Genomic DNA, 27,979 nt, shown 5'->3' on the forward strand with positions numbered 1-27,979 from the left:
GGCTTGACTGGGGAGTCTGACCTTACTGCTGTCATTAAGAGTTTTAAATGAAAACAGATGCATCTTTGGGTTCAATCCGTGTTTGTTTATTGCATGCCTCAGTGCCGGCCGCGGGCTGGAAAATGAAACGTCGGTAAACATACTACAAACATCATCTGATGATGAAAGGAAAGGAAAAGCAAGACAGCACGAAAGGGCGGGCTCAGAGGAGTAAACCACCTGAGGCACGGCGCGCCTCAGAAGCAGCAAGACTCAGGGACAGAGGTCAAGGTTAGAGCACTGGACGTTCTCCCAGCAGAGGCCCCATCCCAGTTCAAGACTCTCAGTGCCAGGTGGTGTCCAAGTCTCAGTTCACAGGACTAGCGCCCCGGAGCCAGTCGGCCGCGCGGGCGGGGCGCGGCGGTGGCTCGGCGTAGCCCGAGGGACTGTCCCGCCTCCCGCGGTATCCCATTGTATACGTAAGATCCAGGAAATAAAACCGAGAGCCGCCGCGTCTGCGCTGAGGTTGCCCGCAGACTCTTTCCGCTCCGACTTCACAAGACACCGTGGAAGGAGCGCGTCCCCAGCCGCGGGGCCCGAGGAGGCGCGACACCGCCGCCGGCCTGGGAGCAGAGGCTCCGCCGCCGCGCGCCAGGACCTCGGCTCGCTCAGACTGCGCGGGAACGGCGGTCTTCACAGGTGGGGCGGGAGGCTTCGTCCGTCGCCTCTTGGGGGTCAGGAACTTGGGACCTGCTCGGTTTCCGCACCGCCCTCAAGTGACGGGGGCAGCTCGGGGGGATGGGGACCGCCGGTTGTATTGTCTCAGGGGGTGGAGGTTAGGGCTGGGGTCGGAGAGGCCGCGGGAAGTGAGTCTAGAAGTGGAACAGGGACTCGCAAGGGGACATCGCGTGCCCAGCAGAGCCCCTGGCCCGCCCGAGAGTCATTCCAGTGGCAAGTTGTGTCCTGTCTGGAAACGCCGCCCAGGTGTGTCCTACCCGAAAATGACACCAAGGTGTGTCTTACCTGGAAAGGCCACCAACGTGTGTCCTGCCTGGAAACTGAACTCTGCTTCCGCTTGGCTACGCGACTTCACAGCTCAGAGCGCCCTCTATCCAGGCCAGGACTGTCAACCCGCTTAGCGGGGCTATTAGGAGGGACAACAGAGAGGGTAACTTGTGAGACTGAGTGCCAGTCAGAGGGGGTTATAGCACAGTGGCTAAGACCCTCTGCTCCAGACTCTGTGAGCCCTGCCTCTACCACTTCCCATTATGGAATCTGAGTCATTTTCCTTGTCTTCCTGCCTTCTCTCCTCTCTGAAATTGTGTAACTGGTAAAAGAATTACAAAGAGTATTACGTGTATTAATGTCGTGCTGGTCAGGCAGGGACTGGCACTGTGGAAAGCACTCTGTGAAAGTTAGCTTTTATTAACTTACACATATAACAATGTTGCTCCAAGCATACTATCTGGTGCCCATGTAGTTCTGTTGTGTGCTGTTGTCCTGGCAGTCTTGTCATGGGCACTTAACAGTTCTAGTGACGGTTCCTTCTGCTTTAGCAACTTGACATAAGGGATTAGCACACAGCACACTTGCTGAGGGAGAAGTGTCAGACTGGTTGAGGATTCCTGTTTATTTGTTGAACTTCCCTGAGAACAGAACTTTTCTCCTGATGCCACCCCGGCATTTACATCAGTTGTAGGATTTTGGAGGATGAACAAATAGAAAATGAAGAGAGAGCTGATTTGATTTCTGCAGTTGGATAGAAAAACAGTGGGTAAGGTAGCTGCATTGCAGACCAAGCAGCCTTCGGATCTATAAGGGGCTTAGAGCAGAGGTGAGGAGACCATAACCGTGGGAGGACCCCTGAGCACCTCCCTGTCCTCACCTCTGAGGGCCTCCCCCTCTTCTGCGCTGTAACCTTAGAGAGCTTTCCTTTCTAGAATGATCCAGGCTCCCTCAGCCTCAGGACTTCTACCTGTGAGGCCTGCTCTGTCCCTAATGCACTGCTCACCCCCCGCCCCCCCCCCCACTTCCATGGATTACTTGGCTGTGGATGTCCTTCAGGTCTCATTCTGACTTTCCTGACAACTCGACTACTGCCTCCCTGTATGTAAGTCAGTGCCCTAATAATCCTTTCTTGAAACACCATCAGCTTTATTCCTAGAATTTAGGGTGTTTTTCATGATTGATTGCATTGCTGTAACTGTGCCCCCTAGTGCCAAGGAGCTGTACTGCTTTAGTGCCTTGAATGTCCTCTGCCTTTATTGAGTATTTTTTGAAAGCCTTTACATTAAATGAATATTTGTATCAGCAGTGTTTATACATGTATACATGCATGTATAGTGTGTACACACAATCTGGGGCAGTAGCATGTTAGTGCTAAATTTAAAAGCCAAACCATTCAGTCAATTACTTCTGACAGTTGTGTGCTTCTCATTCCAAATTTACACGAATAAAATGAAACTAAAGCTTTTTCTGTCTTACATAAGTGAGTTGGGGACATGAGTGCAAAAGGAATGGAACATTTTAAATTCAGCTAGTTACTAAGCTGTGTGGCTGTAGATAATGATTTTGTCTTTCTGGACTTAGTTTGCACATTTATGAGAAAGGAAGAAAAGAAATTCAAATTAATGAGGGAGCTCTGTTTTATAAGGAAAAGCTTTTCAGAACTAATAAAGCAATCAAGTAAGAACAACTGACTTAAAGATTAGTTTTGATTATTTTTGTCTCCTTGACTTACTCATTAGTCTCATGAAACATTTAGTCACTTCCAACTCTGTTGGTCCCAGTTGATGAGAGTGACTTATGTCTTGGATTAGACTCATTATGTTTGAGGAAATCCTTCATGGTACCAGTAAACGAGATCAAATTCAGGGAAGGCATCCACATGGTAGATGACTGTATTCACCTGGAATGCAGTTCCTTTCTCCAGTTAGCACTGATGCAGGTACAAGGATCACTTAACATTTTGTGCCAGAATTTATGACGTACCATTTTCAATGCTTGAAATATTATGTAATTGCTAAAATTATAAAGCCTACAGTAAAACAGAGACCCAGATCTTATTCTATAATAGCTTTGCCCATAGCTATTCATCCATACTAATTTGTATTTAAGACTCAAAATCAAAATTATGCTGCCAAGCAGGAAGAAAAAGCATGAGAACAAACAAATTGTTTATACTGTTTCATTTCTATCCCTTGAATTTCTATGCAAGGAAGGAATGAACTCTGACCCTGAGGAAGATAAATACAGTGTGTTTATAGTTGATACTCATTTGGCAAGGATTTGAAAATTTACAGCATTCCACACGTAAGAGCTTCTAGCTGTTCCTAATATTATGCATAGTGTTAGTTTATGAATTCCCTTTCTTGCTAGTATGTCCTTTATTTAAAATAAATGTTTTCCATCTTAGATGTATAGTTTTTTTTTTTTTTTTTAAGATTTGCTTTATTTGAAAATAAGAGCTACAGAGAGTGAGGGACACACAGAGAGAGAGAGAGAGGTCTTCCATCTGCTGGTTCACTCCCCTGGTGGCTACAATGGCCAGTGCTGCGCCAGGTCAAAGTCAGGAGCCAAGAGCTCCATCCAAGTCCCCCACATTGTGGCAGGGGCCCAAACATTGGACAATCTTCTGATGCTTTTCCCAGGCCATGAACAGGGAGCTGGAGCAGAAGTGGAGCAGCTGGGACATGAACTAGCACCCATGTGGGTGCACCTGCAGTGTTGCAGGAGATGGCTTTTCCCACCACACCACAACACCAGCCCAGATGTATAGATTTTCAATAAAGATACAATGAATTAATTTTGTTCAATTAAGTGGTTTGTTAACAAAATAAAAAATAAAACAAATTTGCTGTGTTTATCCTCTTAATATTGTTTAGGATTTATCTCTAGAAATTACTGTTTCTTTTGACATTGAGTGCAAGATGAGAATGACTGAAAAAATTAATCCCTTACAATTGCTATTAAAATTGGATAAAGGTCTTAGAACATTTTAAAACTGAGCATACTTATAGTAAAGGGTGGTGTCTTAAAAGAAGTAAGGGGTAGATAAAACTTTAAAGATGAGTTTCTCACAGTGTTCATTACGGAATCTACATCTACTTGGTTTTTTTGTTTGTTTGTTTGCTTTGAGAGAAACAAGCAAATATAGAGAACAAGCTCCTATGGGCTGGTTCACTCCCCAGATGCCAACAGTGCGTAGTGCTGGAGCTGGCAGCTGGGTACTCAATCCAGACTTCCCATGTGGGTGGCAGAGACCTAAGTACTGGAGTCATCCTCTGCTGCCCTCCAGGGTCTGCATTAGCAGGAAGCTGCAGTCAGGCGTGGGAGATGGGACTGAAACCCATGTACACTGATATAGGACATGGGCATCTTAACCACGAGCAGGCCAACTCTCTGCTCCTGTACCCTACTTTTTATCAGTATTTTGATATATTTGTTAGGGTTTTCTTGGTGTGTTTTAAGAAACTATGTATTCCCTTTTATTGGGGGGGTATATACATTTTAATACATAATCCTTAAGAATGGAAATGTGATGTTGACAAAAATATCCATGACCTTTTGTTGTATGAGTTTAGTCTCCTTTTACAGTTCTTCAACTGGTAGAAGCTAAAACACTAATGCATTCTTGAAAATGTTTAGTCTACTTCAACCACGCCTGTTTATTAGCTTATTTTTTAACTTTTTATTAACTGAGAAAGCAATATAAATGTTAATATTTCTGCCTTTGTGGCTTGAAGAGCTTCACAGTAGTTAATTTCTGACCAGTTAATGTAAACAGGATTTCCTGTGTTCTGAAAAAATCCAGGAAGTGAAGTTAGTAACACAAACAAATTTGGGGGTTTATTACAGGACCAAGTAAATTCATCATGTATTATGCAGCCATTGTTGAACTTCATGGATATATATAATTAAGAGGTGACTACAGTTGGAATGTTCTAAGAGATTTCATAGATTATTAGATTCATGTTTAGAGTTGACAATGATAAGCATTAATTTTGTAAGCGAGAACAAAGAGGTGGTTACTTTTTGGGAGCACTAAATTTTAGTTGAGGATGTAGAAAGATCAGGTGACTTACTGACTACCCAGGACTGAACAGTAGGAGGAGTTAGTAATGGGAAGAACTGAGTCATATTAGAATGTGAGTATACAGGGGCCCACACCGTGGCTCAGTAGGTTAATCCTCCGCCTGTGGAGCCGGCATCCCATGTGGGCACTGATTCTAGTCCCGGCTGCCCCTCTTCCGATCCAGCTTTCTGCTATGGCCTGGGAAAGCAGTAGAAGATGGCCTAAGTGCTTGGGCCCCTGCACCCATATGGGAGACCGGGAAGAAGCACCTGGGTCCTGTTTTCAGATTGGCGCAGCTCCAGCTGTTGCGGCCAAATAAATAAATAAATCTAAATCAAATAAATAAATAAATCTAAAAAGAAAAGAATATAAGATAAAGCAGTTGCGGAACAAGGTTTTTACTTCATGTGTTCATTGTGATAAATTTGCATGAAGGGGATTGGGATTTGTGTTAGAGAGTCATAACTGGAATGTGGGAAAGCTTACTATGGCATGGAAGCTCAGGAAAGCAGAAATACTGAATTGAATTTTATTGTTTGTGTTTCTATAGAAATAACCAGGCACAAAGAGTCTCTTGGATTAACAATAGGCTACAGCTGTGACTACCCCTGAAAATGAGTTCTCTGATACAAAGCAAATTTTTTATTATTATTATTATTATTATTGACAGGCAGAGTGGACAGTGAGAGAGAGAGACAGAGAGAAAGGTCTTCCTTTTGCCACTGGTTCACCCTCCAATGGCCGCCGTGGTCGGTGCGCTGCGGCCGGCACGCTACCGCTGGCGCACCACGCTGATCCGATGGCAGGAGCCAGGTGCTTCTCCTGGTCTCCCATGGGGTGCAGAGCCCAAGCACTTGGGCCATCCTCCACTGCACTCCCGGGCCACAGCAGAGAGCTGGCCTGGAAGAGGGGCAACCGGGACAGAATCCGGCGCCCCGACCGGGACTAGAACCTGGTGTGCCGGCACCACAAGGCGGAGGATTAGCCTAGTGAGCCGCGGTGCCGGCCAAAGCAACTTTTAATGCACAGAACACAGGGTGAGGTCCAGGTTGGTCAGAATAGGGCCACAGGACCTGGCAAGTCAAGGGATAATCACAGTAATGGGACTGACAGCCTTTCCAGTTCTCCTGGGCTGAAGTCCAGCCTGGATGCTGGGAACTTGAGCAGCTTCCTTTGTGTTGTGGGTGTTGTAAAGGCTGCAGTTTTAATCTTGAGTACCATTTGTGGTCTTAGGGCTCACGTGGCTTTCTGCTTTATTCAACCCTCTCCCCAAAGGTCTTTAGAAAGAGTCCACTGTCATGGGTTGACCAGCCACTTCACAAGTCCTACTCAGACATGCATCATGGGGTGACATTAAACCCAAAGGGTTTTAAAGATCAGGTAATGCTGAACAGGCTGAATAGAGGGGAACATTCCATGAGTAAAGTGGTGTAGTATTAGAATATCTGATTTCATCTGTTGTGTTTGACATATTAATTATAGGCGACACATTAATGTCAAGTCTTATTTTTCAGATTTGTTTAAATAATGGACAAACCCGGTAAGTAAGTTACTTTAAGTGTTCACTTTCTTTTGTATAATTTTAAATCTATTGTTAAGTTATTTGTTGTAATATTTCTTTCATTTTCTAAGAGTATATGATTTTGGGTAAGTGTTAGTCATTGAGATATACACAAATATATCCTGTACTACTAATAATACAAAAATCTTAGGGACAGCTAAGAAGTTTTAGATCTCCTGGTGAATATTTTGTATAATGCATATGGTACTCTATCCGTAGCAACTTTTTCTTTCTTCTGTGTATTTCATATACATAAAGATTATTCAACTTATACTAATTAAATGACAGTAGATTTAATATGCTAATTCATTGATGTCAAGTTGGTGCTTGAGACGCCTGCTACCATAATGAGGTGCTACTCTGCTTCTCTCATCCAGCTTCCTGCTGATGCGCCTGGGAGGCAGCAGATAATGGCTCAAGTACTTGGGTCTCTGCCACCCACATAGGAGATGCAGATGGTATTCCAGATTCCTGGCTTCAGAAAGGTTCTACCCTGGCTCTTGTGAGCATTGGGGAAGTGAACCACCAGATGAAAGGTCTCTCTCTGTCTCTGTCTCTCTTGCTTTAAAATAAAACTTTTAAAAATTTTGATACATACCCTAAAATATATTTCATAATATTCATGTGTGTATAGACTTAAATAAATACCATTCGTTGCACTCTGTTTTGTTTCTTCAAAAAAACTTTGAAATAAGATGGGTATTTTTCAAGCATGTAATGAAAGACTTTATCTTGGTAAAATTTAAATGTTCTGAAGTTTATAACACTATATATTGGGAAAACATATATAAAACCAAATCCTGTTTCCCTGAAATGATTTTTATTCTCCTTTATCTTTGTTAAATTGTCAGAAATAAAACACCTTCAGCACTAGACATGTTGCTTTTCCCATGTGAAGTTATATTATCTTTTTCCTTAGTGACCACTGTATTGATTTAATTTTAATGAAATTCAAAGATTTTAAACTTTAAATTGGTATACAGTTAAATTGTTTCACCTGCTACAAGCTTTAAGATGCTTCAGTTCAACTTAAACATTCAAATGGCTATGATCATAATCACGGTTTAACTCTATGGTTCCTTCTATATAACTGTGTATGTATGTATATATATGCAACATACAGATAAAATGTGTATATGTAAATGAATAATTGGGCACAAAGTATATACACAGGTATGTATACTAGAAAATTAAAATTAGAAATAAAATATCTTCAAGACAATATGGTAGCCCTGTGATTTTTCTGGTTTGTTTTAAAAGATCAAATTTTCTTTGCACTATTTACTTAATTTTCTTTCTTTATTACATGATGAAAAGGTAAACATTAACCAAGGCTACCTGCTGAACCACAGATTCCAAGTTAATGGGGTATTACTTCCTTTAGAACGAGCAACACTGACCATAAGAAAATCCTGTTGCATCATTAAGGCATTTTGGACAGATGTGGATGCTCTCATAGTAGCAGACACTGAATAAAATAATGCTAAAGGATTTCAGATGGTAGTAGTATGCCACTATTTTAAAGTAATTCAATGTTACTTTAAAAGGCTTTCTTGGCAGGGATATCACTGGGTGTCATGATTTCTCTTTTCCTACCCTTTATTGCTCTTCAAGATTTCTTCCATTAACACTGCAGTCAGCAATCAACTGTTTCTCTCTCTCTCTCTCTCTCTCTCTCCCTTTCTCCTCCTCCTCCTTCTCCCCCATCCTCTTCCCCTTCTCCTTTTTTTTTTTTTTTTTTTGACAGGCAGAGTGGACAGTGAGAGAGAGAGACAGAGAGAAAGGTCTTCCTTTGCCGTTGGTTCACCCTCCAATGGCTGCCGCGGCCGGCGCGCTGCGGCCAGCGCACCGTGCTGATCCGATGGCAGGAGCCAGGTACTTCTCCTGGTCTCCCATGGGGTGCAGGGCCCAAGCACCTGGGCCATCCTCCACTGCACTCCCTGGCCACAGCAGAGAGCTGGCCTGGAAGAGGGGCAACCGGGACAGAATCCGGCGCCCCAACCGGGACTAGAACCCGGTGTGCCGGCGCCGCTAGGCGGAGGATTAGCCTAGTGAGCCGCGGCGCCGGCCCTCCCCTTCTCCTTATCCTACCTTCTCCTTCTTCCTCTTTTTCTTTTGTTTAAACTATATATATAGTGTATATATATATATACACACACACACACACACATATACATATATATGGTCTGGTGGAGTTGGTCTACAGTCTTACACTGTACTATTGTGGACTGACTTCTATTTACATAAATATAAAGATTTCTTGGGCTTGAGGTATAGTTTATAATGACAGGTTTTTTTAACAGTCTTTTTTTTTAAAGTTCTTTTATTTATTTGAAAGGCAGAAGGAGGGGAAGGAAGGGGATGGGAGAGAGAGAGAGACAGAGACAGAGAGACAGAGAGAATCTTCCATCACTGGTTCACTCCCCCAAAGCCTGCTTTGTAAGAACAAAGTCAGGGACCCAGACAGAACTCCGTCCAGGTCTCCTTTGTTGATGGCAGAGTCCCAGGTAATTGAATCATCATCTGTTCCCCCCCTGGTTCATTTGAAGGAGGCTGGATTGGAATGGTGGTTTAGGAGGGTGAAGCTGGTAGTCTTGTATGGGATGTAGATGTCCCTAGCTGGGGCTTAATCCAGAAGGCCACAATGCCCACCCCTATAACACAAGTTTTTATTTCATATTTAGTATCTTCAGTTCTAAATATCAAGACTTTTAGAAGAACATTTGGCCCACATTTAGAAGTAAAATATCAACAGTTAACTTTGGATTTATCTGAACTACTGAAATACAGGGGACACCAAAAACTGATCAGTTGGTCCTTTTGTGAGTGAAGCCTTCACATCATGGAATGAGACAGACTGATTTTAGGAAACAGCCTTGTGCTTTTCATGAGCTATTTTCAGTTGCATTTCTAAGTGCAGAAATCAGCCGGTAGGTCATATGCTTTTTTTTTTTTTTTTTTTTTTTTTTTTTTTTTTTTAGATATATTTATTTGAAAGTCAGAGTTACACAGAGAAAAAGGAGAGGCAGAGAGAGAGAGAGAGGTCTTCTATCCGCTGGTTCACTCCTCAATTGGCCGCAACGGCCAGCGCTGTGCTGATCCAAAACCAGGAGCCAGGAGCTTCTTCCTGGTCTCCCACATGGGTTCAGGAGTCCAAGGACTTGGGCCATCTTCTACTGCTTTCCCAGGCCGTAGCAGAGAGCTGGATCAGAAGTGGAGTAGCCCGGTCTTGAACTGGTGCCCATATGGGATGCCAGCGCTTCAGGCCAGGAAGTTAACCCACTGTACCACAGCGCCAGCCCCTCATATGCTCTTTGGTTTACTTGACACCTGCCCATTCACTTATTACCTCTTTGTATGATTTCCTCCTGGAATTCCTGAAACCAGGAACACTGCTGTATCAGAATCCCAGATTTGATTATAAACTCCTGGTTTCTTGAATCTCTGTGTTTCTGGGCATGTACATGTCTGTATTTTCTATTATTCAAACACTTGTGCCTGTTTAGAGGTAGCAAAATGTGACATGTCAGTTAAGAACAGATCTTTCACTCATATTTGAAAAGTTTCCTTGATATTTATTCTGAGGTTGTTCCTGTTTCCAGTTCAAGTTGGGAGTGAGGGCTGCAGGCGGTAGAAAAAGGGAGTGAGGCCATTCACCTGCAGCTGAGAGAGAAAAGACAATGGTAGATATGCAATAACTTATGATATTTCAGAGGTGTGTCATTTGGGGTTTTCTTCCTCCTTCCTCCCTCTTCCTCCTTTCTTCTTCCTTCTGCCTTCTTTTTTCTCCCTCCCCCCCTCCTCCTTCTTTTCCCCCTCTTCTTCTTCTTCTTCAATTTATTTATTTGGAAGACATAAAAACAGAAAGAGAGTTTATTCCCCAAATAGCTGCAGAAGCCAGATCTGGACCAAATAAGCCAGGTGTCAAGAACTCCATCCCATGGGGCTGGCACAGCCCTGACCTTTGTGGCCCTTTGGGGAGTGAACCAGCAGATGGAAGATATCTCTCTCTGTCCCCCACCCCCCGCCCCCGTAACTTTGCCTTTCAAATAACTAATAAATAAGTCTTAAAAAAGAAAAAAGAACTCCATCCCAGTTTCCCGCATAGGTGGAAAGTGCCAAGTATTTGGGCCATCTTCTCCGGTTTTCTGCATTTTCAGGCGCATTAGCAGAAAGCTGGTGCTTGCAGAAGCATAGCAGCTAGGATTCAAACCAGCACTCCCACATATGATGCAGGTGTCACAAGTGAGGCTTAATCCCCCGTACCACAACACCACCCCATTTCTGTGGTGTCCTTTCCCTGCATTTACACAGTCCCCACCAAGTGCATTCTGCCAAAGTTATTATGGAACCAGCTGAACGGAGAAAAAAGCATTAAAGGAGTTACGATCCTCCCTTCCTGCTAAAATGTGATTAAATTGTCAGATTGAACATTGGGCCAATATATTCCTCTGTATTTGATGAATCTGTAATTTAAAACCAGATTATCTTAATTTGCAGCTGGCAATTTAAAGGGAACAGAGTGGAAAATAATTTAAGCATAGTGTCTACTAGACCTTAAGTTTACGAAAGCAGAACCATGGTGGCACCAGAGGCCAACCAGAGGGGAATGACCCCAAAGATGTTCTGTCACTACTTGACTGGCTGGGCTGGATAAGAGTGACTGCAGAGACATGAATGTAAAGTTATTGAGATTGCTCAAGCCATATTAACAGAGAACATTTAATATGTTCATTTTTATGGTTAAATATATGGTTTTTCAGGACAAAATCAGTTATGATTTTTGAAATTTCATATTACATTGCATTTTTGTTTGTGTAGCTCTAGAGTAAATATAACAGATTAGAACATTAATGTACATTATTTTAAATATTTAAATAATTCTTAATAATAATTTTGATATCTTTATAATCACCCATAATTCTACCCTTACCATCCCACAACCAACCAGTTTGATTTATCACTCTGTTCACTGTGTATAGTTTTAAACCTATCTTTCTACAAAGCATGAAACCAAACACTCATAAAGTCAAATCTGAAATCTAGAAATTCAACCTCCCTTATCTCTGCTGTCTAATTTTATGGAGTTTGAAACAGAGTGTTACCACAAATTAGCTCTGAAATTAACCTGAAACAGCTCACCTTAAGTGAAGAGTTCACTTCACCTCTTTCAATTGCTAAAAGACTACACAAGTAAAAATTATCTAGGGCAATGCATTTTCCTTTCTAATATATTTTATTTAAGCAAATGTTTTAGTCTGGATGATTTTTTTTTCAGGGGGCCATTCTGAGTATTTTAAGATCATTTACAGCATCCCTGGTCTCTACCCACTAGAGGCCAGTATCAACCTCTCCTCCAATTTTTGTGAACAAAAATGTCTCAAGACCTTGCCAACTATCCCTTAGTGAGGTGGGGGCAAAACTACCCCCAGTTCTATACATATGAGATGTCCTTTGTTATAATTCCAGAAATACCATTTTAAAACAATTTATTCTGTTTGCTTTTTTAATATTCTTAGTTCTGTTTTAAAAAGATTTATTTATTTGAAATGGATAGTTATAGAGAGAGAGGGAGAGACAGAGAGAGATAGATCTTCTATCTGCTGTTTCATTGCCCAAATGGCTGAAATAGTCATATCTGGACCACATTGAAGCCAGGAACCCAGAACACAGTCCAGGTCTCTCACATGCGTCATAAGGGTCAAGTTCTTAGGCCAGCTTCCACTGCTTTCCCAGGATGTTAATAAGGAGCTGGACAGGAAGCAAAGCAGCTGGGACTTGAACCAGTGCTAAGATATGGGATGCTAGTATCATATAGACAGTGGCTTAATCCTCTGTATCACAATACTGGCCCTGCAATTAACATTTTCTACAGGGTGCATTGGTCCCAAAAATATTGCTGCAAAACCTTTATATTGGGTCTTCTACCTAACGCTATTTCTCTTTTCCCAGAGTCATGCCATAATCTTTATGTAAGTGACTCTGGGTCATAGTTCATTTTCTCTCAATTGTTCAGATACATTTTCCATCTGATTTTGAATGGTAAAGAATTAGCCACAGGTCACATCTGTCCACACTTTCTGAATAGAAGTGCATGTGGAACAAACATTTCATTGGATAATCTCTGAAAAATAAAAATATACATTCAGCTTCACACATGCAGGTTCTTGAGCTGAGGTCAGTTTGTGGGTAACTGGGATAGTCTTAAAAGGATTGATGACTCTATTTTACCATGTGGTTGTAAAATTATTTTACTTGTTTCTGTTACAGGACCTCCAGCACATACTGGCTACCCAGGGCCCCAGGTTGGCTATCCAGGGCCCCAGGCTGGCTATCCAGGGCCCCAGGATGGATATCCAGGACCCCAGGCCGGCTACCCAGGGCCCCAGGCTGGCTATCCAGGGCCCCCGGATGGATATCCAGGACCCCAGGCCAGCTACCCAGGGCCCCAGGCTGGCTATCCAGCACCCCAGGATAGCTACCTAGGACCCCAGGCCAGCTACCCAGCCCCACCAGTTGCCGGTCCAGGCAGCTTTCCTGTCCAGAATCAGCCAGGACATACTCAGCCTGGTGGCCCTGCAGGAATACCATGGATGCCAGCTCCACTAGTTCCATTGAACTGCCCACCTGGATTAGAATATTTGACTCAGGTAATTTCAAATGTATAAAATAATCCTGAAGCAACCTGTTTCCAATTTACTTAACCAGAATAACAAATTAGTAATTCATCAAGCTTGAAATAATAAAGTATTTTATTAATGAATTCTTCTAAGTCAGTTTCAATTTTTAAATCAAAATAAAAATATCTTAAAAATTGTGTCTTCTATGATCTTGAATACCATTTATGGCAATAGACAGTAGTCAATATTTATTAAACATGATTTTCTAGTCTTTATCCTAAATAATACATGTAGTAACTCATGCAATCTTTATAGAAAATCTATGATGTTTAGGCACAAGACACCATTTGTCAAAAGAGATGGATGTGACGGATGTTCATAGAAGTTATGTAACTTCCTAAGGAAGTGGGGCTGATTTTTCATTCCTGGAACTCTGGGGCTATGCATTATGTTCTGAAATCCCAACTCTAAAAAATTACATTAGAGCTTGGAAAAGGAACTCTACATCAAGTTTACTGTTGAGTTTAAATTAGTGGTCCCAAATGAGGAGTTTTAATACTTTTTGTCATTTGACTCCCCGTTTTTGTTATAATTAGTGATACAGCTTGATGATGTTGCTTTCATCATTTGGAATATCCAACTTTATCAGTGCTGTCAATGAGGGCAGAAAATGTCTTGGATTTTTCTTTACTACGTAACTGTTAATGTCAGAAATATGAAGTATACCGTTTTTTGGTGTTAGAAATCAGACAGTTAAAAAAGTAATGTGAAATTCTGTGTGCCCAATATATAAACAAATATTCTATGACATCCAATCAGCTTTTGGTAAGCCAGTGGTCACTCTTATATTCTCTGTACCTGTTTTGCTTCCCACAATGCACTCAGTACATTCTTTAAAAGATTTTAGTCATGATTATGTTCTCCAAGAAGTACTCTGAGAAGTGCAAATCAAGATCTCACAAAATACATAGAAGTTATCACCAGCTCCAAATGGTATCGGGTATACTTCAAAGCTTTTTCAGACATGCAGAAAATTTTCTTTAACAGAGAAAAATTATCGAAGTTTCTTGAGCCATTTCTAAAGGGAGCAGAATTTTCTAAATATTTTTAGGAATTCACATGGAAGTCACTTTAAATACATTATCTTTAGTTTTACAAAGAAAGTAACATAGACTATGAAGTATTAATAAGATTAATAAACATAGATACTTGATTGTATGCAATTTCAGAAATATAAACACATTAATTATATTTTGCTTGATTTAAGAAAATTCTTTGACATAAACTTACAGACTAATTTTCTTTTTTGTATAATAGATTGATCAGCTATTGATTCATCAACAAGTTGAACTACTAGAAGGTATGTTTTCATCATATTCATCATATTTATAGAAAGAAAAGATATTTATGCTGATAAATGCATATTAACCACCATAAATATATCAACGTGACACACATGGGGCAATTAAATCAAGCTATTGAAAAAAGTCTCTCTTCACATTAATGAAATTATGAACAATATTGGCAATTCATTTTAAAATTTTCTCATAGTAAAATAAGATTTTGCTCTGCATATTTCTTTACAATACAGACATTAACTTAGAAGGAACACAATCAAAACATTTTGCTTCTTTCCTATAAATCCTTTTACCTGACTTTTGTTTTCTCCTCAGTTTGTGCTCAGCTTGAAAATGGGTCAGAGCTATATGCAATCGTTTGGCTGCCTTAGTTTATTTGTTTTCACTTTTCTTTCCTTTTTTTTAAAGATTCATTTTATTTATTTGAAAGGTATTATTAGTACAGAGAGAAAGACAGAGAGAGAGAGACAGAAAGAGAGGTCTTGGGGCCATCGCTGTGGTGTAGTGGGTAAAGCCGCCCACCTGCAGTTCCAGCATTCAATATGGGCGCTGGTTCGAGACCTAGCTGTTCCACTTCCGATCCAGCTCTCTGCTGTGGCCTGGGAAAGCAGTGGAAGATGGCCCAAGTGCTTGTGTCCCCGCACCCACATGGGAGACCTGGAAGAAGCTCCTGGCTCCTGGTTTCAGATCAGCACACCTCCTGCTGTTGCGGCCAATTGGGGAGTGAACCAGCAGATGGGAAGACATCTCTCTCTCTCTCTCTCTCTCTCTCTCTCTGCCTCTCCTTCTCTCTGTGTAACTCTGACTTTCAAGTAAATAAATAAATCTTAAAAAAAAAAAAAAAAGGAAAAAGAAAAAGAAAGAGAGGTCTTCCATCCACTGGTTCACTCCCCAAATGGCCACAACAGTGAGGGCTGAGCCAGGAACTTCTTCCAGGTCTCCTACTTGAATGCAGAGTCCCAAAAACTTGGGCCATCTTCTGCTGCTTTCCCAGGCGCATTAGCAGGGAGTTGAATAGGAACTAGAGCAGTCAGGACACTAACCAGTACCCATATGGGATGCTGTTGCTGCAGGCAGTGGCTTAACTCATGCCACAATACTGGCCCTGCCTTAGTACATTTCTTTATTTCTTTATTTTTGACAGGCAGAGTGGACAGTGAGAGAGAGAGACAGAGAGAAAGGTCTTCCTTTTGCCGTTGGTTCACCTGCCAATGGCTGCCGCGGCTGGCGTGCTGTGGCCGGCGCACTGCGCTGATCTGATGGCAGGAGCCAGGTACTTCTCCTGGTCTCCCATGGGGTGCGGGGACCCAAGCACTTGGCCCATCCTCCATTGCACTCCCTGGCCACAGCAGAGAGCTGGCCTGGAAGAGGGGCAACCGGGACAGAATCCGGCGCCCCGATCCGGACTAGAACCCGGACTAGAACCCGGTGTGCCGGCGCCGCAAGGCGGAGGATTAGCCTAGTGAGCCATGGCGCCAGCCAGTACATTTCTGAAACAAGTGATCAGTTTGAATCCGGATGGTGATTTTTGGAAAATCATTGCTTATTTCCACATTTTCTCTTGGGAGTTCAGATGAGCCTTATTAGACTTTTGTCCCCTGGGCTGTGGATTGTCAGCTTATAGGCAGGGGCACTGCAGAGTTGGAGGATGCTGACCAGCAGGTTTGAGGCTGGGCTCCCAAGAAGAGCAAGCCTGCTCCTGCTGAGTGGGTCTCACACCACCCCCTGTACATTGGTGCCATGACCTCCAGGTGCAAGTATAACCTCAAGAAGCCAATCAAGGTTCCAGGACAGTTGCCAATGGCGCAAGCCTTTGGATGGATTCCTGAACAATAGTGTCCTCCTTCTAGATAGAAAGGGTTTAATGACTCTGCTGGTCTGCACCATATGTCTGTTAAGTCCATCTTCACCTGTCTGCAGAGTTCTTTTCTCTGATAGAAATTAAAGCTAACCTTTCCAAACAGAGTAATGAATGTAATTAAAATATGCAGTTGTCATTTCTTATATTTACATTATTTAAAATATACACTGAGATGTTTGTAATGGTTCTACATTTGTTTAGTTTTTCTAAACAAAGTTCTGTCCAGAAAAGAACCCCTTGTTATTTGGTAATTTTGATTCTTTGTAAAATATGCTATTTATACTTATTAAAGTTATATAATCAGAACAACTTATTCTGCACATTATACAGCACAACAGGTTTTTAGATTTATAAACTTTATAAATATACTTGAAGTATGTGCCTTAATCATGGGATACAGAATATGTTCCAAGTTTACTAGGATATCTTTAATTTCCTTGCTGTTTTTCCCCCAAATTGAATGTTTAGGGTTTTGCTTTTTCATATTATAAAGAAGGTGAAGAATACCCAGTTTCTTTTAACATTTGAGCATATAAAGCATTAACATTTTCTCTCATTTCAAAACTTAAGTGATCAAACAGACATAAACAGAATTCTTTTGCTTTGTTTGGTTTCATTTTCAAGTAACCAGAAGGAAACTTAGAGATTATGTTAACCAATGTTATTTAACAAATCAACAAACTACAGACTTTGAGAATAAGCTACTTAACCAGATAATAAACACCCTCTCAAGATCAGTCTAGTTTTTTCTCACCAAACATACAACTGTGGCAGATGTTTAAGTTATGGGTCCAGGGCATGAGTCCCACTAAACACACTTAAGAGAATTTGTCCTGACAAAGCTTGTGAAAGGCATCCTATCTGACCAAACTTCTGTACCTGCATACATCAGAAACTAGTTTTTACCTCCACATGTTTTCTGAACCACTGCTTATTATTTTGGTCAGGCTTCTGACATCTGTGTTTCAGGTTACTGGGGGCTATGGACAGACTGGGCCCTGGGTTGCCCCTTGCCAGCTGTCCAGTGTGTGAATGGTGAGGTGTGCAATGTGTGACTCAGTACAGGAAGTCCCTTAGTAGGATAGCACGTAGGTCTCAGCATGCAGTGTGTTTCCCGCATGCAGAGATTAACCTTGGTAAGGTGCAGAGTTCACTCGGGAGGCCCCTTGTGTAGATGAAGCCCTGGTCGCCAAGCGCATTTTCCCCTGGCCCAGTACTCCTCCCTTACTTCTAAGCAGCTGCTGCTGAGTTAAACCGTGGTACGTGGTGCCCAATAGGATGCTCTAGTTCACCTTCCATTTCTACTCTCTCTTTTTACACATGTGCATTGAAAGTAAGCCCTCTCATTGCCTTTATTCAAACAGTACAGAAATTTAAGACATTAATTATGGTTTATAGAACAGTGTACTAAACCAACTGATGGACTATAACATTTCATGGCGCATGAGTGTACCTGTCATCTTCCATTCTCCTCCGTAATGCATGAACCTGCACCAGGTTAAGGGGACATCTTATCCACACACATAGCACGACTGTGTGTACCTGCATCGCTGCAGCAGCGCTCTCCACTGTTTCCCTTTCAGGTGGGAGTCTGTGCAATCAGGAAGATCTGCCTCGTTCTCCTCTCTGTGTCTCCCTAGAGAACTCTTAATCTCCTGAACCTTAGTAGCCTGGCCTTGTGCTTTCCCTTTCTCTTTGTCTCAGTCAGGGTCCTCTCTAAATGTCTTTCCTTTACCTTCTTTTTCTCCCTGGATCATCATCTAACACTGGTGTAGCCATGTGTTATAATATCTCAGGGTAGAGCAGTGTTCTTGCCTTATGGGTGATGATGATTTCTTCTTTGTGTCTTAAAGTCTTAACAGGTTTTGAAACTCAAAACAAATATGAAATTAGGAACAGCCTTGGACAGAGGGTTTTCCTAGCAGTGGAAGATACTGATTGTTGTACCCGAAATTGCTGTGGGGCATCTAGACCTTTCACATTGAGGATTCTTGATAACACGGGCCGAGAAGTGATCACCCTGGAGCGACCACTGAGATGCACCAGTTGCTGTTTCCCCTGCTGCCTTCAGAAGGTCAGTGCACAGTCACCAGGGCAGGTTGTAAAGTCGCTCAGTGCTTTTCACCTCCTCATTCACCTAAGCGTATTATCATTATTACATTTACATACATTATTCTTCCTTTATAGATAGAAGTTCAAGCTCCTCCTGGTGTCCCAATTGGTTATGTAACTCAGACCTGGCACCCCTGTCTGCCCAAGTTTACAATTCAAAATGAGAAGAAAGAGGATGTGCTAAAAATTTCTGGTCCATGTATTGTGTGTAGCTGTTTTGGAGATATTGATTTTGAGGTAAGAAATGTCATGATGTTATCAGAATGTGCTTTCTTAATGTGCAAATATAATTTTTCAGCATTTAATTACATTAAAATAGCATATTAATATTGTATACAGATGTATCACAAGGAGGATAATGTGTTGATATAAAGGTAAAACATTCAAAACTATTATGTATAAACATTTCAAGCAAGAGATGATGTGCTCATATTTAACTGTGTTCAAAATAGTGGTTATTACCTTGACCAAACATCACTGTTTATTATGATAAAAATAATAATGTGAGCAAAGTCGCTTATAAGGTGAAAATAGCAAAATAGGGATAGGTGTTTGGCCTAGCAATTAAGTTACCTGTTGGAATGTCCACATCCCATATGGAAGTGCCAAGTCCCAGTTCCACTCCAATTCTAAAGTCCTGTGGATGCCTGAAGACAGATGGTGATGGCTCAAATGCTTGAATCCCTGGCCCTTTGATGGAGATTGGGATGGAGATCCTGGCTTTGGGGTGGCTCAGCATCCACCATCCCCACCACTGTCACTGGCATTTGTGGAGGGAAGTAGCAGGTGAGAGCACTCACAGGTACTCAGTTGTTCATGCTCTTTCAAAAAAAAAAAAAATGTAAATAAATAAATACAGAAAATTGGAGTGAGACTCTCCCGGTAGCTGGGTAAGAGCTCTAGAAGTGCCATTATGAAAATAAATAAAGAGGCAAAATTTCTTTTAGAGTCTTGTATGATGATGCTATATGTTATCTATTTTCAGTAGAAAACTGACCTTGTCTAGTCTGGTTACCAAGGTTACAGATCCTTCTATTCGGAAATACAGCCTGGCAGCTCTGTAGGCTAATATAAAAGGTCTAACATAATTGACCTCCTACAAGAAGCCCAATTAGACAAGGATAGTTGTACAAAATTTGGTATAAAAGTCACTCCTTACCCAGTTTCACTCTCTGTAGTTTGGCATATCCATAATCAATTGTGGTCTGAAAATATTAGATGAAAAATTCTAGAAATAAATAATTTACAAGTTTTAAATTGTGGGCCATTTTGTGAGTCATCTGTTTGTTCCTAATGTTATAAACTGCTTACTGCGTGACTAATGATTCACTTAGTAACTATCTTAGTTATCCGATGTCACAGTACTTCTGGGCTTTTGTTCAAGTAACCTTCGTCTCTCTCCTTCCCAGGACTCTTGGTAGGGGGGAAAATGGCCATATGAAATAGATATCTCAATCCAATCCTGGTGATGAGTTTAAAGTCTGAATCCATATCATTGCTGCAGTTAAGAAATCTGAAAACAATGAAATTGATCCTGAGTGGTTACATACATGACAGAATAGATGCAAAAGCATATCAGAAAAAGACTAATCACCAAAGAGCATCCTCAGTTCTTGCATAAAAATCCTCTATCTTGGGGCCAGCATTGTGACAGTGAGCTAAGCTGCTGCCTGCAATGCAGCAATGTATATGGGAGTGAAGGTTGGATCCTGGCTTCTGCACTTCTAGCTCTCTGCTAATGCATCTAGGCAAGCAGTGGAAAGCCCCATGTCCTTGGGTCCCTGTCTCCCATGTGGAAGAGCCAATGAAGCCTCAAGCTCCTGGCTTTGCCCTGGCCCAGCCCTGGCTGTTGTGACCATATGGGGAGTGGATCAGCAGGTGGAAGATCTCTCACTCTATCTGTACCTGTTTCGATCACCCCGCCTTTCAAATAAATAAATAAATCTTTAAAAACTCCTCTATCTTTACATAAGACAATTCAAAAATTATATAATGCTTTAGCATCTATTTCACCCACAAAGAAAATCAACAGATGAAAAATTGGTAAGAGCTGCACAGAGTTGTTGCCATGGTGCCTCAGGTTCAGAAAGTGCAATAGCTCCGGATAAGAAAAAAACAAGGACAGCCAGACATGGTTCAGATCAATTGTAAAATTCAGATTAATAAAGAAAACGTAAAAGCAGGAAGGGAAAGGCAGGGGGAGAGAGGAAGGAGGAGGAGACTTGGGAGTTTAAGTGTTTTCATCTAAGCCTACTGGCTACCAGCCTTTGTGTTCCTTTGCATTGTCTGTTACCTCCACACCCTTTTTATATATTTGTTTACTTTTTGCTTATGAACTTATAAAAGTGAATTGTTTCTTGGAAAGATTGATCTTGCAGTTGTCCTTTGATAGCTATTTCCCTAAACCAACCCTTTGTTGTTAGACTTCATCACTCATGAGCATGTACACACACACACATGGGTGTGTCAATGCAGTACAAAAGTTGAAATTTGAATTAAAATTTTTGTGTAGTCAATAGGGCCGAATGATCATTTTTTCGTGACTCTTGATTTAGATTTTTGTTAGCATTTGATACTAAGGTTACTAAACAACAAGCTATATCATCAGCATTTTATTTTTGTGTCCTTGGACAAATTATTTAACCTCTCTTGTCTGCAGTTTTTTACATGAAAACTGTATAATCACATTTTGTACATGATTGTTTTGAGGATTAAATTTCTTATTTATGAATTCTTTCTATGATATACTAAATATTGTATAATGTTTTATTAGTAAAAAATGACCAATCATAATTAATGCTGTACATTATTATAGTATATTCCTTTGATAGGGCCTATGTTCTGTGTTTTTTTTTCTTTCAGATTTTATATTTATATTTACCTTGTGAGAAAATGACTATGTTTCTTAGAATTTTTTTCACTAATGACTGTTATTAAATTTATGGATTAAAATTTTAACATTAATATAATACCATTTTTATTTCCAGAGGCTGAATTTTTATTACAGGGATTTCTTATTTTTAAAATAACTTCTAGAATATAGTTTAAAATTATCTAGTCCTCATGATTTTTAGTTGATTGTACATATTTCTGATCCTTGCCACAAAAAATTATGTATTTTCTTTTTTTGTATAAATTTTGGTGGATTTTTAATTTCTTGCTGTAGATATCAGAAAGGTAAAATAGTAATGTCTTTATCAGTGTATTGGATTGATGGTTGCTAGTAAGATGCCATCTGCTTTTTTCATTTAAAAAATGTTTCACAGCACTCTGGCCTCAGAATCAGCCCTAAAGGCATTTGGATCTGGCTAAAAAGCCCATGAGAGTATTTCAGGAATGGAAAGCCAAGACACTCTGGCAAAAAAACAAACAAACAAAAAAAAAAAACACCACCACCTAAATGAAAGATCTCTGTGAGTGAAATCCCAGTGGAAAGAACAGGCCATCAGAGAAGGAGGTACCTTTCTCTGAAGGGAGGAGAGAACTTCCACTTTGACTATGGCCTTGTCTATATATGATCGGAGTTGGGGAACTCAAGAGGCTTCCATAGCCTTGGCAGCTCATGACAAGAGCCTTGGGTGATTACTGACGTCATAAATAAGAGTGTCAATTGTTAAATCAACAACAGGAGTCATCGTGCACTTATTCCCCGTGTAGGATCTCTGTCCTTAATGTGTTGTACTATGTGAATTAACGGCATAACTAGTACTCAAACAATACTTTATACTTAATGTTTCTGTGTAGATGCAAACTGTTGAAATCTTTACTTAGTATATACTAAATTGATCTTCTGTGTATAAAAATAATTGAAAATGAATCTTGATGTGAATGGGATGGGAGAGGGAGTGGGAGATGGGATGGTTGCCGGCTGCTCAGGAGGTTATGGGGGGAAAAGCCACTATAATTCGAAAGTTGTACTTTGGAAATATAATTTATTAAATAAAATTTAAATTTATTAAATTAAAGTTTAAAAAGTTTCAAAATTAAAAATAAAATGTAAGGTTTTTATCAGTAGTGCAAATGCTTAGATGACAGCCGGCACATTGGCCTCAAGCTGCTCCAGATACATTTGTTCTGGGGTTGCAGCAGGAGACCCTAATTGGATCATATTTTCTAATGGCTTATCACTGGAAAGCAAGAGCCAGGACGAACCACATAGCCATGTTGAAGGACAGTACTCCTGTCATACCAGGTAACACTCCTTGTTCAACAGCTCATATGGCTGAACCCAATTATCAATGAGCAAGAGGAATCCTGGGCCTACAGTGGGAGAGGGAATGAAATGGATATTTGATAGTAGTCCATGCTCTCACAGTTCCATATTGGAAATTTATTTCAAGGTTTTGAACATCCCTCTTATCCCAACCCCCACCCAAATAAAACCAACCAACTCTTCAGTCTCCTCTGTGGCCCCTGGGACAGGGGCTTCAGAGGGTATTGCTAGCTCATGTGGCACCTGTGCACGTTTGAAAAACACATTCTTTATCTCAGCTGACACAGCTCTGTGTGTATGTAACCTGGTCAGTGTGGGCTACATTCAGCCTCCACCTGCCCACCTGGGGAGTGTCTGTAGTCTGCCCATAATCCATTCAATTTGTTCTGATGGCCCTGAGTTTTCCTTAGGAAGATTGTCAAATAGTAAGATCTTTACTTTGGAGTTTCCTTCTTCTTGTACTGCCCATGCCCCACTGCTTGTCCATTCTTACCGCACACATTGACCTGGGCTATCCCACATTTAGTTATTCAATACTTTGCTTCACTCAAAACTACCAGCCTTCTTTTCCAGGCTGTTAGCACTCATGTTTTCTACTGAGAGTGGTGGTAATGAGAACTCCTATCATATTCAAACTTCACCTTTGTAAACCTTGTGCTTCTTTCAAAGCAGAAATCACTTGAGAATTCTGTTTACTACCTTCCTCACAGCTTCTAGAACTTTCATCAAAGAAACATTTACTATTTCTATCCTCCTCGTTAAATTTTGTTTTGACCACTTGAAGAATTTATTACCGTCTATTTAATGTAAAATTGAAGGTGTTAAACATTTCAGCAAAACTACTTTCTTGTACATTCTCTGTACAGTGTCTACTATATTTTAACATTTCCACGAATAGATGCAAAAGCTTATGTCTGTCTAATGAAAGTAAAATGTTCATAGTAACATAGGATGCAAATTTTAATCCAATATTTGTTTTATTTTACAGCAGTTTTTAACAGCTTTTCTTTGCTGAATTCTTTACTTATTTAGGGAAGGATTAAGCCTGTGTTTATAAAGTAAGTAAATTGAAAGTGTGTCCTTTCAAAAATTAAAAGAAAAATAAGAAATAAAAAGGAGAAAAATGAGAGCGAGAGAGGATAGGATGGTGGAAAGTCTGATTAAATTCCTAAAACTGTATGTAAATCAGTTCCCTTTATATAAATAAATAAATTAATTAAATCTTTATATAAAAGTCTACAGTATATTCCAAAATACGTGACAAAAAGTTTTGTTGTAACTTTTCCAGAAATTTTTAAGACTTTTTTTTGCACTTCAGATTAAATCTCTGGATGAACAAAGCATGGTTGGCAAGATTTCTAAGCAGTGGACTGGGCTTTTGAAAGAGGCATTTACAGACGCTGATAACTTTGGGATCCAGTTCCCTTTAGACCTTGATGTGAAAATGAAAGCTGTGATGCTTGGCGCTTGTTTCCTCATTGTAAGTCCATTGTTACTAATCTTGGTTATGGATCGTTTCTCTAGAATCATTCTGAAATTATTCAGTAAATATAAATTTTTTCATTGACTATCTTGTATGTGTAGGTTTCAAACAAGCTCCTTTTTAATTCCAGCTCTGAAATCCCATGTGATCCTGACAATGGATTCATGGGTGAATAAATTTTGTTTGGATAAGTCTATGCATTCTAGTAGGAGAAAGAAGGACTTAATACATTAAGGAGAGATGTTAACTTAATACAATTTGTGGATCATATTTGAACAAGCCATTGTGAAAAATCATTTATGAGGTTTTCATGAAAATTTGATCAATATTAAGGAATAATTAAGATTCCTTTAAAATGTGATATCATTTCTGTGAAAACTAACAGGCACACATTGAAGTATTTCATTAGGTGATTTCATCAATGATTTGCTTTTAAAATGGAGGTAAGTTAAAATAGAATAGGGGACAGAATATTGGATGACCTAAGACTGATTGTATTGATAACAGCTGGATGAGCACTTTCTGAGACATTCTTATCCTATTATATTTAATTTGCCATATGCTTAATTTTTCTATAATAAAGTTTAAATACAAGGTTCCTCCAAAAAGTTTTTAGGAAAGTGGAAAAAAGATAATTTTATTTTGGTGCAGAAATATTTGAAATATATCTATAGATTTTTTTCATAATACACATTTTTTCCATGAACTTTTTAAAACTCCTTGTATACATGCATTTTATTTTTTTTGTGCTGTAATATGTCTCATTTCATTATTCACAAAGATTTTGAGTGCCATTCATAATCTGAATTGTATGTAAAACATGTTTTCAATAAGTATTCTTTTTACTCCCAAATTAAAATTTAACCTTAAACTATTTAACCAAAATCAGAGAATATAAAAGATAAGTGTGTTTGGGGGAGAGAAGGCAACCTGGATTGTTTGAATTAATGGGAAGTGGGACTAGAATGATGAAGAGATCATTAGAGAATGACTCTGGACTTCTTGTAAATACTGGCTAAGTCACTGAAAATTGTTAATTGTTTTTTCAACAGGGTATCCTAAAGTAATTATAATTTATGAAAATTTCATTTATTTGAAAGTCAGAGCAACAGAGGAGATACAAATAGAAAGTGAGATCTTCCATTAACTGATTTACTCCCAAGATAGCCTGCTACAGCCAGGCTTGGGCCAGGCCAAAGCCCGGAACCAGGAGGGAATTCCATCCTTGTCTCCCACATGGGTGGCAGTGGCCCAAGTATTGGGCCATCTACCACTGCCTTCCCAGATGAATTTCTAAGAAGTTGGATCAGAAGCAGGGAAAGCAGGACTAGAACAGAGTACTCAGATGTGGGTTGCCAAGATTGCAACTGGCAGCTTTACCTGCTGTGCCACAACACCAGCTTCAGTAATTATAATTTTAGAAAGATCAGTACTAGTGACTAGGTGCAAAATAAATTAAAGAAATATAAAATTGCAAAAGTAAATTGCAAGCATTTGGCAAGAAGGGTAAAACTGTTTCTGTTGAAGAAATAAAGGAAAATAATAGATGTGAGAAAAATAAGAAATACAGTCATATGATTTGACTGTAGTCCTTGGGTAGAGAGTCTAGTTAGACACTGATGGTATGAAACCAGCTGGAATCACAGTAGATACAGTGGAAGAGAAATGAGGAAAATGGGTTGAAAAATACCAATTGCAATTAATGCATCCTATCTCAAAGATAGCAGTCATTCCCTGAAAAAGCCTAAAATTGTACATGGAACTTGAGTTGCTATAAAAAAGCAATATGGGCCAGTGTTGGTGGTGTAGTAGGCTAAGCCATTGCCTATGGCGCCAGCATTCCATGTGGGCACCAGTTCGAGTCCCAGCTGCCCCACTTCCTATCCAGCTCTCTGCTACGCCCTGGGAAAACAGTGGAAGATGTTCCAAGCACTTAGAGTCCCTGCAGCCACTTGGGAGATCCGGAGGAAGCTCCTGGCTCCTGGCTTCGGATCTGCCCAGCTCCAGCTGTTGTGGGGAGTCAACCAGAGGATGGAAGACTTTTGTATATGTCTCTCTCTCTCTGTCTCCACCTGTAACTGTACCTCTCAAATAAATAATTTTAAAAAAGTTATCTTACTAGAAAAGAACTGCAGAAAATTGAGGGAGAATGAGAGAGATTTCAGAGGGCATGAGAAGAGGTGATATTTAGAGAAACTAACAGTATTAATTACCTCATTCTGGTGTCAGTAAATGATTAGAATTACAGAATTTAATTGCTGTTAAATGGAAAAGCTAAACAATGAACTTTCATAGCTATTGATTTTCCTGGGATTTACTTATTACAGTTAGGGTTTTTTTGTGCAACATATAGATTACTGTGTGTCCTCAGAGTCTTTAGTATTTCTATGTCTGAAAAGTAATCCTTGCTTTGAAAACTCATTTCTGTATTTTTGTTTTTTTCTAGGACTTCATGTTTTTTGAGAAAGCTGGAGGCCAGGATCAAAAAACAGGAGTGTGGTAGTGGATTAATGAAAGTCTCCTCAGAAAATGTGAAATCTGTGTATTGATTGAGATGATCTACAAAGTTAACAGCTTTTTTCCTTTGTGACGTGTGACTGAATTAAGCTGTGATGCCTGTAGTTCCGTTATGTGATTTTTGCTTTTCAGATTATAGAGTTTATTTTCTGTATATCTCGCTTATAAATTTTTTTATATATCTTAGCAACATTTGCTATGAATTTATGAGAAAGGACATTTTTACATATAAAATTGAAACCTTATGAAAAGCTGCTTTAGGCTATAAAATCTGATTTGTTTTCCATTTTTATAACAATTTAAAGCCTTATTAAAGTAATACTAACAAAGAATTTTAAATTATTCCATTAAATATAGTTATAGTTTTTTCACCTCACAAGTTAATATTATTTTGCAAATAGTATATATTCAAAAAGTTTAAAAAATAGCAGTTTCTATTGAAATAATACTCAATACCCACATTACCAAGGAAAAGTTAAATTTATTTTTTGATCTTAAGGAAATTGCACTATATTTTACTTTTCCTATAAGCTAATCCATTATGTAAAAAAAAAATGTTTATAGGGGCCAGTGTTGTGGCATTACAGGTTAAGTCTCCACCTGCGATTCTGACATCCCATGTGGGTGCGAGTTAGCGTTCCAGCTGCTCTGCTTCTGATCCAGCTCCAAGCTAATGTGCCTGGAAAAACAGCCAAGGGTGACCCAAGCCCTTGGACCCCTGCACCCATGTGGGAGACCCAGATAAAGTTTCTTGACCCTGGCTTTGGCCTGGCCCAGCTCTGGCTGTTGCAGCCATTTAGGGAGTCAACCAGTGGATGGAAGATCTCTCTCTCTCACTCTCAATCTCTGTAACTCTGACCTTCAAATAAATAAAGTTTATGTTGACAGGATATTAAATTGCCAATTTTATATTGTTTTCTGTGAACAAAGAAGCATGTGATACGTTCCAAAAGACAGACAGAAACATTTGAAGAGTCACTCACTCTAATGTTGGGTATTTTGTAATTTCTGAACTTATAATTTTTACTGACAAATATTTAGCTTCTGTATTTTATCATTCCCAAAACATAATAATTGTAATATTGTTCAGATATTAATTAAATGAAACAAATATATTTCGTAACAGAGTGTAAGTTTCAAAAGTAATCTACCAGGTTATTTGTGATAATAATCAAATATCTGAAATAAAAACATACTGCTA

At 39.9% G+C, this 27,979-nt stretch overlaps 1 protein-coding gene across 3 annotated transcripts; it reads left to right on the forward strand.

Annotated features, from left to right (window-relative positions):
* The first annotated feature begins 392 nt into the window (after nt 1-392).
* LOC100341366 (phospholipid scramblase 1) lies at nt 393-27,979 on the forward strand. Of its 3 annotated transcripts, XM_051818689.2 has the most exons (9): nt 408-678; nt 6,568-6,593; nt 6,992-7,150; nt 12,885-13,264; nt 14,552-14,594; nt 18,307-18,527; nt 18,641-18,802; nt 24,097-24,258; nt 26,708-27,979. In XM_051818689.2, exons 3-9 carry the CDS (start codon nt 7,144-7,146, stop codon nt 26,762-26,764), a joined length of 1,032 nt encoding a protein of 343 aa, XP_051674649.2. In that variant the 5' UTR covers nt 408-678; nt 6,568-6,593; nt 6,992-7,143; the 3' UTR covers nt 26,765-27,979. The 3 variants fall into 3 exon arrangements, with proteins under 3 accessions (XP_008264524.2, XP_069929304.1, XP_051674649.2); XM_008266302.4 differs by lacking the exon at nt 6,992-7,150 and having other exon boundaries at nt 393-678; XM_070073203.1 differs by lacking the exons at nt 6,568-6,593; nt 6,992-7,150 and having other exon boundaries at nt 397-678.

The sequence above is a fragment of the Oryctolagus cuniculus genome, chromosome 4, assembly GCF_964237555.1.
Source record: "Oryctolagus cuniculus chromosome 4, mOryCun1.1, whole genome shotgun sequence".
In the NCBI taxonomy this organism is placed as follows: Eukaryota; Metazoa; Chordata; class Mammalia; order Lagomorpha; family Leporidae; genus Oryctolagus; species Oryctolagus cuniculus.